At 45.7% G+C, this 13,990-nt stretch overlaps 1 protein-coding gene across 1 annotated transcript; it reads left to right on the top strand.

Annotated features, from left to right (window-relative positions):
* Positions 1–8,207: 8,207 nt before the first annotated feature.
* LOC121835939 (monocarboxylate transporter 9-like) lies at positions 8,208–12,925 on the top strand. Its single transcript, XM_042290510.1, has 3 exons — positions 8,208–8,335; positions 9,965–10,783; positions 12,704–12,925. Exons 1-3 carry the CDS (start codon positions 8,239–8,241, stop codon positions 12,850–12,852), a joined length of 1,065 nt encoding a protein of 354 aa, XP_042146444.1. The 5' UTR covers positions 8,208–8,238; the 3' UTR covers positions 12,853–12,925.
* The last annotated feature ends 1,065 nt before the right edge of the window (positions 12,926–13,990 follow it).

Here is a 13,990-nt window from a genome sequence, read left to right as displayed (position 1 = left end):
CTGCTTTTAATACCGAGAGAATACCTACAAAAATAAGAGTAGGCGATCCGTTTGGCAGGAGGCAATCTGGCGTTTGACTCGCACACAATTTTTCTTGGTATGTTCACGTCATTTCGCTTCGAAAGGCAAGTAACTCTCAAATTTTGCAGTGCAGCTGGCCTGCCTAAGCAAATATTTTTAGTTCGCTTTATAAATGTGTGCCATGACTCTTACCCACCTTTCTTGCAGATGCTATGCAAATAAATAACGAGAACAGAAAAGTTGAAACGACTGTATATTTATTTTATTGATTTTTTCGGTCCTCTTGGTCGCTTTTTACAGCAAATTAAGAGGCGCTGATAGACGCTTCTATTGAACGGTGACTCGTGCATAACCGAGGTCTAGAACGCCGCTTTCATGGTCGCGTCTTGGCAGCGTTGCAAAGATTTTTAGATGGGGGCGAAACAGCAGATCAACGGAGGCCAAAACGGACGCCGGCACGCATTTAAAAGAATGCGTGCCGGTGTCTGTTTTAATTTTCGTCCGTCTGCTATTCCGTTCCCGTCTAAAACCTTCTGCAACGCTAAAAACACGGGACCATGAAAGCGGTGTTGTAGCAATCCACCATGCACGAGTTACCGTCCAATACAAGCGTCCATCAGCGTCTCACGATTTCCAGACGTCAATAGGCGGTATTGGAACTTCAGACCATTCCGAAAGATGCCGCGCGTCTGCTTGCACGACTAGCAGGCGGTGTCAGGCGCCAGACTTGACGCACCGAGTGTGCCGAAAGTATGGTACCTGAAACGCGTTTCCGACTAATGTGTTTATCGCGTCCAAAAAAGTGGTCCTTTGATTTCCGCCCGATAACATCATAGGAATATCATGCTGTCGCCAGTCGCGATCCTGGCGGCGTCTCAACAGCTATGGTGTATATGGCAGACGTCTGTTCAACTGCATGTCGCTCTCCAGTGGCAGTCCACGGAAGCGTCGGCAGTCAGAAGTTGGGACAAAGATTTGGGCACCATGACGACAGCGACACTCGCGTTCGGTTGTGCAACTCGCAGCTTCTCGTTAGCATTTCTACGACCAACCGCCAGAATCGCGACATAGAACGCCATGACACTTTGTCTTCTGTGACGTCATTCGTTGCCACTTCGGGACCGTTTTCGATGTATGGGCAGCAAAGGACACTAAACACACCAGTCGAGGACACGTTCCAGGCACCATACCGAAAGGGGGGCACTAGGCTTGTTAGCTTGTTCGGCCGAGTAACTAAGCCAATCCAGTAGTAATGGACGAGGCCATTGATACGTGGGCGAGGCTTAGAGCAGGCCGTGACCTCCACCCAAATTCCGTATAACAATGTAAAAATTGAGCGAAATTTTTCTTTTCATGGAAACCTTAGTAAAAATATACGTGTCACACTAGCCTTTAAAACAAATATTTTCTTTTTGAGTTCAGTGTTTTTTTGTTTTGTTTTTTTATTTTCAAATCAAGTTGCTAAGACCTTGCGCCTGGCAAGTGGTATACCCGGGTGCTGTAGATAGTTTTAATGTTTTACCACGGCGCTGCTTCTTCACAAATCTGGGCACGGCGTATATCGTAAAGATCTAGTGTTGGTTTTCAACTGCAAAAACTTCTTAGGACAAAAAAACGTGCTAACATACGCAGATTAAAAGAGTGTGATCCGATCCACGTTTTCTGTACAAGAAAACAATTCTAACTAAAGGTAACCGGAAATGCATGCCACTAGGGCACTTCTCGAAACGCGGGCCAATTTGTGGCAGTGAAAGGTAAACATGGCGCGAAGGAAAAAAAAGGCTAATCTCGTATTTGTTTCGGACATCGGGCCCATTGAGAAAGATTATAACGTTCGGTATAATTTGTTCATTCGTTACTTTCAAGTAATTATCTTTTTAATTAGTGATGCTGAAGGTATGCTTCCAAATGGAAACTTCCTGGGTATCATCGAAAAGGACTAAATCAACAGATCTTAGAAAGATATTGTCACGAGTGACAAATCACAATAAGGCGGATAACTGGAGAAACTAAACATTTGATAGGGCGAACTTGAGCCCAAAACGATATAAAAGAAGGTTAGCGTCGCAGGCGTCGATTTCGGCGAAACAGCGAGATCGAGCGTTAGGGCGAGACTGACTCCGGCTCGCTACACGGGGCGCCTTATGTACGGGTTTGGGCTTCTGGAACAATCGGCTAGAAGGTTCGGTGCTTAGACCATTCGGATCTGGAACAAGCAACAGGGTTCTCGAATTTACCAGAACGCGACATTTACAGAAATAACAAAAATATACGTCGGCTCGCAGAAATTGAACCCTGCCACTTTTCGTGGGAGCCAAGCGCGATAACCGTTCGGCCTCGGCCACGCTTGCTCGTCCTACATCACGTTCGCCTACGACACTGCGGTTCAAAAGACCTCCGGAGTTACACCTTTCCAGCTGGTCGGAAGGCAACGACGATGGCCGACGCGATGCTGCCTCTGGAAGCCAGTTGACAATGGGAGCGACGACGCCCAGGTTGTTGCGCAACGTGCCGAAGAAGTCCGCCAGCTCGCCCGACACTGGATTGAAGACTAGCAACGTGTCGACGCTGGTCGCTACACCCTTCGTCGTGGGGACGTTCACTACCAACCCGGAGACGGGGTGTGGGTGTGGGCACCAATTCGTCGCCGAGGCCTCAGCGAGAAACCCTTGAAAAGGTGCCTCCGGCCATACAAGTACTTCGTCCCTCGGGGAGCTTAACTACGAAACGGCGCCGACGGAACGCGAATATCATCACGACGCTCACCACGACCCGAGGGGTTCACGTCATTCGACTCAAGCCTTTTTGCGCTCGATAGTAACGTGGTGACTGTGGACTTATCGAATTCGAGAGGACTTTCAAGCTTACAGTTCTTTTGTTTTGTTTTGTGTTGCATCCGGGCGATGCGCTTTTAAATACACTGTTAGCAAAAATAACACGCCCAGACGTGTAAACCGTTGTCCCATAGCGGACACGTCGAAACGTGTTCGTTTTACACGAGGCCATCTGTGTTTTTCGTCTACACATGAGTTGCTGTGTAAACTTAACACGCTACACCGTGTCTGCCTTCCGCAAAACCGTTTCGAGCGTGTTCCTTATGAAGCATGGCGGCCAGCGGCCGAGAACAGGCGAGAGACGAGCCCAGCGAGCTGCGCGCCTTTCAGCCGAATTGAAAGCACACAGGGCGCGTTAGTTCTCGTTCGGTGTCTTTTATACACAGTAAAGTCTCCAAGCGGCGGACGTAGCTACTTGCAAAGGTACGTACGTGTGTTGTCGGCGGTCGGCGGCGTCAATAGCTTCAACGAGCCGCTAGACAAAAAAAGAAAAAAACGAATGCCGAACTCACATGGATAAATAACTTGAGCAAACTATTTAGAGTCGGGCGGTAACTTGCGCCACCTATCGCGATTTCTAGCAGCCTGTTTTTAAAAAAAAGACGAGTCTGTTAACACTGGGAACGACCACGGCCACACAGCAACCCTACATACAACGCAGGCAACACAGCACACAGCTACACGGCACCGACATATACACAAACACAACAACCGACACAACGCCCGACACTTCCTACTCGATATCCATTTCTCCCCGCGGCGCATATAAGCTTGACATGTGCGGGTGAGCTCCTTGGTCACTGACCATTACAGATTTATAGAATACACAAAACATGGCGCAATGGACAGCCGTGTGTTAGAACTGTTTGCATTTAAAAAGTATGGAGGCAAAATCTATAATGCTAGTCCGTTGCAATAAATAATGATATGTTAACAATAAATCTTAAACCGGTCATGAAAAAGTTCAAATTTTTGTTATTTTCTTGCTTGACCAGTGTTATGAGCTGTCCGACTAGCATGAATCAGATAGAAAAACAAATTATTGGGATTTTGTCATTACGTATACAATAATAAATGAAAATGATCCTTGCGCAAAGCATTTTTTATATATTTTTGTGAAGGACATCCGGACATCCGCCCAACGCTTCACTTCCGCTAGTTGCAGCAGTTGCAGTACGGGAGCAGACGCCTTCACTTTGGGGGCGTTTTGATGCAGTTTGTTGTCGTATGTCGTGTCGGTGTCGAGAAGAGCGGTGGGGCTTGGGAGTTTGTGACCGGTGTTATTCGTGAACACTGGTGTGGGGCGCTGATCCGTCTTTTTTTATACTGCCACCACCCCGAACTTTGAAGATACACGGGCCCGTAGCAGTGTATTATGCTGAATCGCGAGCTCCTTCTCTGTTGACGTCGCTTTCCTGGTAACACTCGTGGATACTGCAAGCGTTTAAACAGTGTGCATCGTCTCGCCTACATCCCCGGTGACGTACTCGACCTGTTGAAACTTATTGCTTCCGTCATTTCAGAGTACGCAAGGCAATTATCTCGTTGTTCTGGTTTCGGTTATAAAAGCAAGGCAAAACGCTCGTAGTTCCCGCCCTCAGTACACGTTGGACATCTTCCACACTTTGACACCGGATAACTGAATGAACGAGGATTTACATTCAATTCCGAGGTTACTCTCGCCGCTTCCTCACCGTTGAGCAGCAGGATGAGCTGGCGACAAGCCGCGGATGAAAGGCTGGAGCATCAACAGCCCAAGCGCACTCGGGGCCGATGCGAGCGACGCGGGTTTCTGTCAACCGGGAGGCCAGCACAAACCGTGACCATTCCAGCTCTTCGTCATGACACGGTGTTGCAGAGAGCAGGGTAAAATACAGCTACACGGATCACCGAAGCAAACGACTGCTATCTTAAATCTTGGCTTGTGATTGCGCCTTTGTAGTAGATCATCTTATTCGTTTTGCTGGAGAGACGCAAACGACGGGCGTAACAAAATCGCTTGCATATTCCGCATATCTCACAAAAGCATTTACCCTGTCACCTTGCGAAAAGCGCGAAACACGGAGTCCGCACCGTCCTAAGCTTCCCGTTTTTTACCTGCTTTAGAGCAGTTTGTACCTGCTAGTAGATATGCCTGCTGAAACTGAAACAGGGCAGTGCCAGAGAGAAAGAGACAAAGTTGAGAAAGCTTGCTCGCTCTCTAATTTCTCAACTCTCAAGTGATTGTACCATAATAAATGCACCAACGCGTCTTCCAAAATAAAGAAAGAGCACTACGTTCACAACATAAAAAATGGTCTCAGTACATGCATCTGTGGGCAGGTAGGAAACCTTGCCCTTATTTATTCAGGCCGCATGATTGCCGCAACAAACTCGTTGCAGGACCGAATCATACTCGAGCGGTGTGCGTCGCTATGCAAACGCAGTCCAACACGAAGCATAAGAAACGGCAGATTTAAGACAACAATCCGGAGTCCATTATTCAATTAAAACAACGTAATTTTGTTGAAAACGCCCGCTGCTTCTAACTCACGGTATGTGTCGGGATACTTCCACAGTTCGAAACGGAACGAGGGAAGATTTACTTTTAAAAACGCTCGCTGCGTCCTCCCGGACCAGCTGGACCGGATCAGCTGACGACGACGGGACTGTACCCGTTGAACCTCCACCACGCAACAAACAATTTGCGCTCCGTGTTAAAAGCGTGGTTCAAACAGACCCGGAATACAAAGCACCGCACCACACACGACGAATGTTTCAGCTCTTTTTCGCATCGCCGGGTTGCACCAAACAGAACGAGATCGCCGAAGTCAACGCCGCGCTGTCGTGAACCTTGGATTGTGGTTGCGAACTCGTGGACCCTGTGACTCCCTTCGCTTTCAAAGCACACACGACGATTACGAATGCTACTTTCCGTCTTCCAGGAACATCACAGGGGCACTTCTCCGGTCACGTCTTCACTATGTGCCCGCAAACTCCGAAGCTCTATGCGAAGCTTCTCGCGTCCCGTCAAACCAAAACAGTAGCGACGCCGTGCGTACTTGCCAGATTTTTTCCGGTCAAACAAAAACAACGAAAGCCAACCGGCGCTTGCTTCCAGCGTACATCGGCGTTGCGCTTGCGCCGTGGCCAGATCGCTTGCAGTTGAAGGTTAAAGCAAAAACGAAACCAACTGCAATGTCACGTGTTCACATCGAGGACACGCTTTTTATATCCATTTTAACTGTTTGGAACGAATAATTAGACCCATAACTTTATTTGTGGTGTCTAAGAAACTGTTATCAGGACCCCTAAACTAAATACAAACATGGGCGACATGAAGCGAGCCCCATTGCCATCGACCAGAAGATGGCGGCGAGCCCGGTAAGCGTGGGTTTCGCCAACGTCCTGCGACATGGCGCAATTGCTTTTGGTGCATATCTGTCTCCGAGACATGTTTCTTTCCGCGGCATTTGTCTCGACGGTCCTTTCTAAGTGTGTCCCCAAACATTCCGGTGCTTCAATAGCCGGCAATGCCGCGGTCGTCGCCGGGGGCGATGCGTGTTTTCGAGGTCGGCTACACGGTTATGCGTGTATGACCGAACCAAAACACGTTTTTTACAACCTCGCATGATTTCTGAACGAATTATCCGTTACTCATCGTGTAAATTTATGGTAATTTGTGTAAATGGCGTGTTTTTCACCCCAAATATTCGCCAAATACACGGGACTTGCTAACAGTGTAGGGGAGTAAGGCCGCGTGCGTAGCTAATTAAGTACGGTAGATTGTTTTTTTTTTGTTTTTTTTTATGCAAGAAATCTGAGACTATTGAGTATGCATTCATTTTTTGCATAGATGCCGTTTTTTTTGTTTTTTTTTAAACGCGTTGCAGCGCAGGCTAAAGAAAGATATGTGTATTACCCCGTCTGGTATTCGTTTTTTGAAAGCGATGAACGATGACTGCGTGCCATTTGATATATTTTTTCTTTTGGGTCTTTGTATTATTTGGCGCTCACGCATGGCAGTACGGCTTGCCGACCCCACTTCCACAGAAGTTCGCTTCTATTTCTTCTCTCTTGTGAAGCAGGACGAGAGTGTTTTTTCCACGTGCGAGCCTAAGCCCGAATGGTTAGGACTTTGTAAAGCGCTTTTTGGAAATGAGAGCCTTTTAAAACGCCCTGCAGAAGTCTTGCAGCGGATTTTTAAATTGAATTAACATGTGCGGTTTGTGCTGCAATAAAGAAACAAAAAAGTAGCTAACCAACTCGGCAGCGCGCTTGGCTCCCACGCAAACGGGCCGAGGTTCGATGCCTGATAATGGCATAGAATTGTGGCATTTTGGTAAATTCGAGAACCCTTTTGGCTTGTTCGAGGTCCGTGTGTTCTACGCGTCGAACCTTCTACGCCGATTGTTTCAGAAGCCCAAGCATGTACAAACAGGGCTCCGCATGGCGAGCTGGAGTCAGTCTCTCCCAGGCTCTCGATCCTGCTGTTACGCCGCCGTTGACGCCTGCCACGCCAGTTTTTTCTATTTTTGTTTTGGGCACCAGTTCGCCCATTAAACGTTTAGTTCTAGTTTTTGTTTCTCCCATTGGTCCCATTGATGACACAAGGCACGAAAAAAAAGGGGGTTAATCTCGTACTTGTTTTTGACATTCGGACCATTGAGGAAAATTAATAACGTGCAGTGTAATTAGTTTATTCAGTACTTTCGAATAATTATGTTTTAATTAGTCTTGCTGAAGATAGGCTTTCAAATATAAACTTCCTAGTTATCATCAGAAATGACAAAATCAACTGAATAAAGAAAGGTATCAGACGCCCACATCATTTTGCGGTGTTCCGAAAAAGCAAAACCCTCACTTTGGACGAACTGCTATGTTTCGGTTTCCTATCGGAGCGCCTTTTTCAGGCGGTGTTTTAGTGTTTCTTCTTTTTTAGTAAAGAAGTCAAATAATCTTAATAAAAGCTCCCGGCACATTTTTTGACTGATTGGGTTGCTTCTCTCTGGCATGTTTCAAATGCCTATATGTTTATTTGTTTCATCAAATAGAAGGCACGTAGCAAGTCGGCGGAGGGGTGTCTTCAGCTCGGCTTCGCGGGTATCAAGCGAAACGCTCTTTTTTCTTTCTTGTTTTTTAACACCCCGCTTCACCATCTGGTTCATTTTTTCCTGGCGGGTGGCGAAACCTTCAGCTATTGCTCCCCGTTCTTACTTCAAAAAATATCCTGGCTACAGGCCAGCCCGAGTCGATCCCACTAACGGCAACATTGCATTATAATTTATAAATACGTTCATAAGAATACTTCATTTGGTTATATTTGTTTGTAACCTTGACTTTCTGTGCAACTTTAGGACTTTTAGTAACATTGCTGCATTACAAATTCTCGGTGAGATGCGTTATGGTTGCTGGGACCTTATTCGGATCTATTGGCCTGTTGGCCACGGGACCAGCAAAAACTATTCAAGTTGTAACCTTCACATTTGGAGTTATTCATGGTAAGTGCTAGTGCTGCTGTTTGTGTAGGCCTTTCAATTTTAAAAGAAGCCCTCCATTCAACAACAATACCATATAATCAGGAACGTATCTTCAATATAAGGTACCATAATGCGACGTCTGATACAGACACGCGAAAGTAATAAAGGTGTCTTCCTTTAGTTTGGAAAATGTTTCGAAAGACTTATCACTTTCAGATGGTCAGATTTTTCTAACTCACAAACAACATTGCCTAAATAGAACATAACAGAAGGGCTCCTTCATGAGCACCATAAAGATTAACACTTTTGGTCTGACTGGGACGCATAGACAAAAAAAAAAAACACTGTTAATTATGACTTCGTTTTTGCTCCGCGGCTTCACTCAATACGGTTAACGTCTCGCCATATTGCATAGGCACCACATTTTCTGGGAGCACTAATTCTAGCCATGAAAAGGGGGGAATATCTTCTTCGCTTTTATTGTACGTATACTTTATACTACATCATTGTATGCTTGTGAGATCAATAAAATTTGTGCCAGGTGGCTTTAATGGCAAAACCGAGCGATTTGTGAGATTGCCGATAATCAAACCGAATATTTATTATCCAGGCTTGCATTCTGCAAGCATTCATGAAACAAAGAGGAACACAGCGCGTGGTAGAATGGTTGTTTTAATGACCCTTGTGGGTTAGCCAATTCAGTTTTTACACGTAGGCACTTCCTCGTATCCATATTTATGAACTTTGAGGTAAAATGAAAGGAGTAATATTATATATTCTTTTCTTGATGAGCCTCCCAAGCGTCCCCAGTGCACGAACGCTAGAGAAAGCTTTGTTTTTAAACTTTTTTTATTACTTTGTTTTTTTGGTGGGGGGGGGGGGGGGGAATACTAAATTGTGTAATTTCTTTTTTTTTTAAATAAATTTAGGCAACTGTTTTTTTATGTTGATTCAACCATACTTTGTTCTGCTACAACCATCCATGGTCAGGGGCCGGAGTAAAGTCGTCCCCGGAATGCGATTTGAAATACAAAAAAAGAAACATTTTAATGCCTTAATATTTGAGTTTATAAATACATTGCAATGCAACAAAAACTTCTTGGGACTAAACTCATGAATGTTTTAGTAATAATAATTATCACAGCTAATTTAATGTGTTGGTTTGTAGCCTTCAAACCTTTAGCACGAGACACACAAAGAAGCGCACTAGCTGCAAAAAAAACTATTAAAGTGAAATCTAAGCCGATGTGCACCGCATTAAAATAATTAAGTGAATCGAAAAAAACAAAAACAACATTGAAGTAATTGTGCGCATGTACCTTGGCTTCCATCTGGCATTAGGAATGTGGCAATATAGCGCGAAAAGTGCACCTTCGGTGGTGTTCATCCGTGTACCATAAATCCCGCACAAGCCTGCCTTGTACAAATAAACCTTTTATAAGAGTAATGAGACACGTCACGTTATATGTACAGGTTCACAATGCCGAGAAACAAGCAGAAGGAGTGTAGGAACTGTGAACTTGCATGCAAGCGTTATGATTTTTAGTACACCAATGTATAGCACGTGATCCACACACCTTCCGCTTCACTGTAGGTAGAACCATTGTTAGATCTGTATTTTCACTGATAAAACAAAACATTTGCTTTCAGCTGTTGGGAGCGGCACCGTCTTTGTTTCGGGAATCCTACTCACAACGGCCTACTTTGAACGTCTCAGAGGATTCGCACTGGGCTTCGCAAACCTCGGGATGACGCTCGCAGGCCTTATTTTCCCGCGGCTTCTTAAATTTTTGAAAGAAACGTACGGCTTCTCAAGTAGCTTTTACATTTGGGGAGCCCTAAACCTAAATCTTATTCCACTCATCCTTTTGTTTAAAGTTCCTCCTTGGTATACACCAGGAAACATGAAACAAACTTCAGCTGGTATTGCACATAACTCTGGAAAAGAAAGAGGCATGGTAAATAATGAAGAAAATAATCAGGCTAGCTCTACGTTCCCGGAAACCGTACTTTCTATCGCTCGTCGTCCAGTTTTCTACTTGGTGGAAATTTCATCCGGCATAAATGCTTCGGTACAATTTGTAGTCTTCACGACAATGGTAGATTTCGCAATGGACAATGGTACTGCTGATACCATCGCTCTTTGGCTAACACCATGTTACTTGGCTGTCTGCTCCTTAGGAAGGATATTCCTTCCTCTAGTGGCTGACAAAAAACTCGTGCCCCGGAGTGATTTGCTAACCGCTTGCTACGTCGTTATGGGTGTCACGCTGCTGCTTCTTCCACTTGCGACGAACTTCTGGGTGATTGCGGCACTGTGCTCATTGACGGCAGCGGGCTACGGGTGCAACTACACACTGCATGACGTCCTGGCCATTGACTATTTTGGATTGGAGAGGCTACTCTTTATGCATGGAGTTATGGGACTTGCCAAGGCTCCATTTCAGCTCTGCATGCCCAAGCTAATCGGTGAGTCCCGTCAGCTCCCCTTAATTACTACGAATGACAAGCAGGCAGTCAGCATAAAGACGTCACACGAAAATTTGTCATTGCAAGACTAAAGGAAAGGTGATTGATTGAAGGCGCGTTTAATTCAACATTGTTTACGCACATGTGATGCTGCTGCCGTAGGTAAATGGAAGGGGGGTTATCGGGAGGGAGGCTGCCTCCGTTTTTATTGCGATGCCCCTTCCGAGTCGGCGGCGCTGGAGCTTTTGGAGGTGTCTCGGGGCGTAGACGCGGAGCGTGTTTTTGTGCTTCAAGTCTTGAGGCCTGGCGCCGACCGGGGGAACTGCCAGGTCCTGAAGGCATTCGGAGCTCCATGGCAGCCATGGAGGTAGGAAGCTTCTGGAGGCGACATGACGCCGGGAGCCGGAGAGGACTTCCGGTTTGAAGGTGCACGCCTGCAACAATAATCAATAACCAAACAAAACCAGAAGACGCTCTTGGCCGAGAAGGACAGCTGATTTGGCCCCAACGGATTTTTTCTCTCTTGGTGGTTTTCCTACTGACCATGTCCTCTACTTTCGGCTTTAATTGGCATTTTGTATTTTGGCTGGCTTGAGTCGGTATGTCGCCCTCTCTTCTTCCTTCCTCCATGTTCACAGCCGTCGAGGTGGTGGGGTGTCCCAGACAAGTCCACGCGTAAGCGAGGTGGGCCTGATACATCGCTGAAATCTGACAAGGACTCGGCTCCGTAGTCAGGAGTATTGCTGGCGGTACCAAAGCAGGTGCTCTAGGCCCGCTCTGACGTGGCACAACCCGCTAGTGGCGAAGTTATAAGCTGGTGCCCCTCGGGTCCTACACTGGCAGCTGCTACCATTGCTGCTGTTGTGGTGGAAGTGCTGTAAGAAGTAGGGGGTGACCAATTTTTCGGTTTGGATTTGCTCTGCCGGCGCGTAAATGATCGAGAAGGGGAAGAAGGGAAAAGGTGTGGCAGGCACGAAGCCAGGGGGGGGGGGGGGGGGGGATGGGACCCGGGCCCCCCCGAAATCTTCCATTTTGCTGGGACCTCCTCTCCCCCCTCCCCCTCATACAACATTTTGCCATAATTTGTTTGTTTTGTTATAGTTTCCGAAAATCTAGGATTGTCTGAATGTCATTGCATTGTCGCCTGGTGCACACATAATTTAAAAAAAAAAAAAAATCTTAAGAACAATCGCGGAGAGCGTGCGATGATCACAGAAAACTGCAGCACAAATGCGGCTGCAATGTTATTGAGCTTCACATTTTCCCCCAAGGATCCATATTTATAAATCCGTCGATTGCGAGCATTAATCGCGAGGGCTTTGTATCAGACAGATCGTCCTGTAGTCACGACTACTTCGTCTAAGCAAGCGGATCGATTACAACCCGGTGTCGACACATCGATTAGCAAGGGATGCTATTTCTTCAAGGCATTTAAAGGATACGAAAACGTCTACGTACCAGAACTCAAGATTTAGTTGTCAATGTCTGGAACTTGTCTGCACAGACTACATAAACTACTCATAGATTCCTTTGTTGTGCAAGCTCAATCAAAACATACTACCGTCTTCGTCTTCGTTCTTTCGAGGAGGCAAGGTGGTGGCCTTTCATTACCCAGCTTTATTCAACGGGCCAAGTTCCAGCCAAGTTAGAGTAGCCCACCATAGCCAAATCTAGCCAAGTTTCGCCTATACCCAGACCCTTGCCTACACAGATAGCTCCGCAGCCACAACCAGCCGGTATGTTAAGTTTTAATCCCCTAGAGGGCGTCGTCGGTGCTGTCAATCTCAAGATGGCGACGCCCTTAAAAAAAGGTCTATAATCATGTATTTTGTTGTAGCTAACGCGTGATTGCGGCAGTGTTTCTAATTCGGCGATAATTGAAGCTTGTTCTATGTTGGTTTTCTGTTTCTTTCTTTCCAGGATTTTTCAGAGACGACGGAGGATCGTATGACAATGTCTATCGACTCCAAGGCGGACTATTACTATTTGCTGCGCTATTATGGCTACCCGTGGCTTGCAGGGAACGACGAAACCGCATCGGAAAATTTACATCGAATAATCACAGATAGCATACTATGAAATATGCTAGAATGATAGTCTGGCGTGTTTTTATTTTTGGACTAAAAGCTAGGAGAGACATTTGGTGCTGCAGAATTGTTTTATTTTAAAATGTTGACCAAAGGGCTGGTTATCTAGCCTGAAGATTCCGAATCTTCGCATCACAGCTATATCCTCCTTTATAACATCGGGCGTTTAAGGAAGTCTTATATCGTGTGAGTTTGCGTGACATTTAAAGTGGCAGCAATCATGTTGACTTGTTTTAGCGCCGTATAGTTTGACTCCTGCCCGCAAACAATTTCAATTATCGAAGGTTTTTTTTTTCTTTTTAATTAAGGCAAAATTTTTTTTTACCGAATACGAACCGTCTAATAACTCTCCAGCGCTCAGCACAGGCGCACTATGTTAAGTATCTCAGGCAAAACACCAATATTGGTCATATATTCGTTCCGTATTGGTAAATAATGTCAAGAATATTGGCCAATACGCGAAATCGCAATGCGGCGCTATAATGGCGCGAGCGTGTGTGCCCATATTAGCCCTTGCGGTGGACCCAATGTCTACCAATATTAGTGCACATTTTTTTTACCAATACTGACTACACGAACTGCCCCCATATTGGCCAATATTGGTACACAATTTCTTGCCAATATTGGCGACACAACCGTCCCGAATGTCGACCAATATTGGTACACGTTTTCTAGCGTATATTGGCTACGCGAATATCCCCAATATTGACCAATATTTGTTCCCATCTTTTAGCCAATGTTGTCTACACCCTCTCCCAATATTGTACTATATTAGTATACTTATTCTAGCCAGTATTGTCTACACCACCTTACCCAATATTGACCTATATTGGTTCCACTCTTTTAGCCCACACTCACAACATGACCTTCCCAATATTGCCCTATGTGTATCACATTCTGTTAACCTATTTTGGGGATTCGCCTCTCCGCATAGCAACCAGTATTGGGCAATTGTTTTTACCATGCTTCCACCAATAAATGTCATAGTTAATTTACATAGATAAATACAACACTCTTTTTTTCACTTTTTTATTTTTTAGAAACCAGAAGGCAGGCGGGCAGTCTATTTACTCTTCGGCACTTTGCAGAGGGTTTCGGCCCTGCCGCGCTTGGCCTTGCG

This window comes from Ixodes scapularis, unplaced genomic scaffold, assembly GCF_016920785.2.
Source record: "Ixodes scapularis isolate PalLabHiFi unplaced genomic scaffold, ASM1692078v2 PGA_scaffold1__304_contigs__length_218370807, whole genome shotgun sequence".
Taxonomy (NCBI): domain Eukaryota; kingdom Metazoa; phylum Arthropoda; class Arachnida; order Ixodida; family Ixodidae; genus Ixodes; species Ixodes scapularis.
Note: the sequence above shows the minus strand (reverse complement) of the source record. Positions and strands in the feature narration are given on the sequence as shown.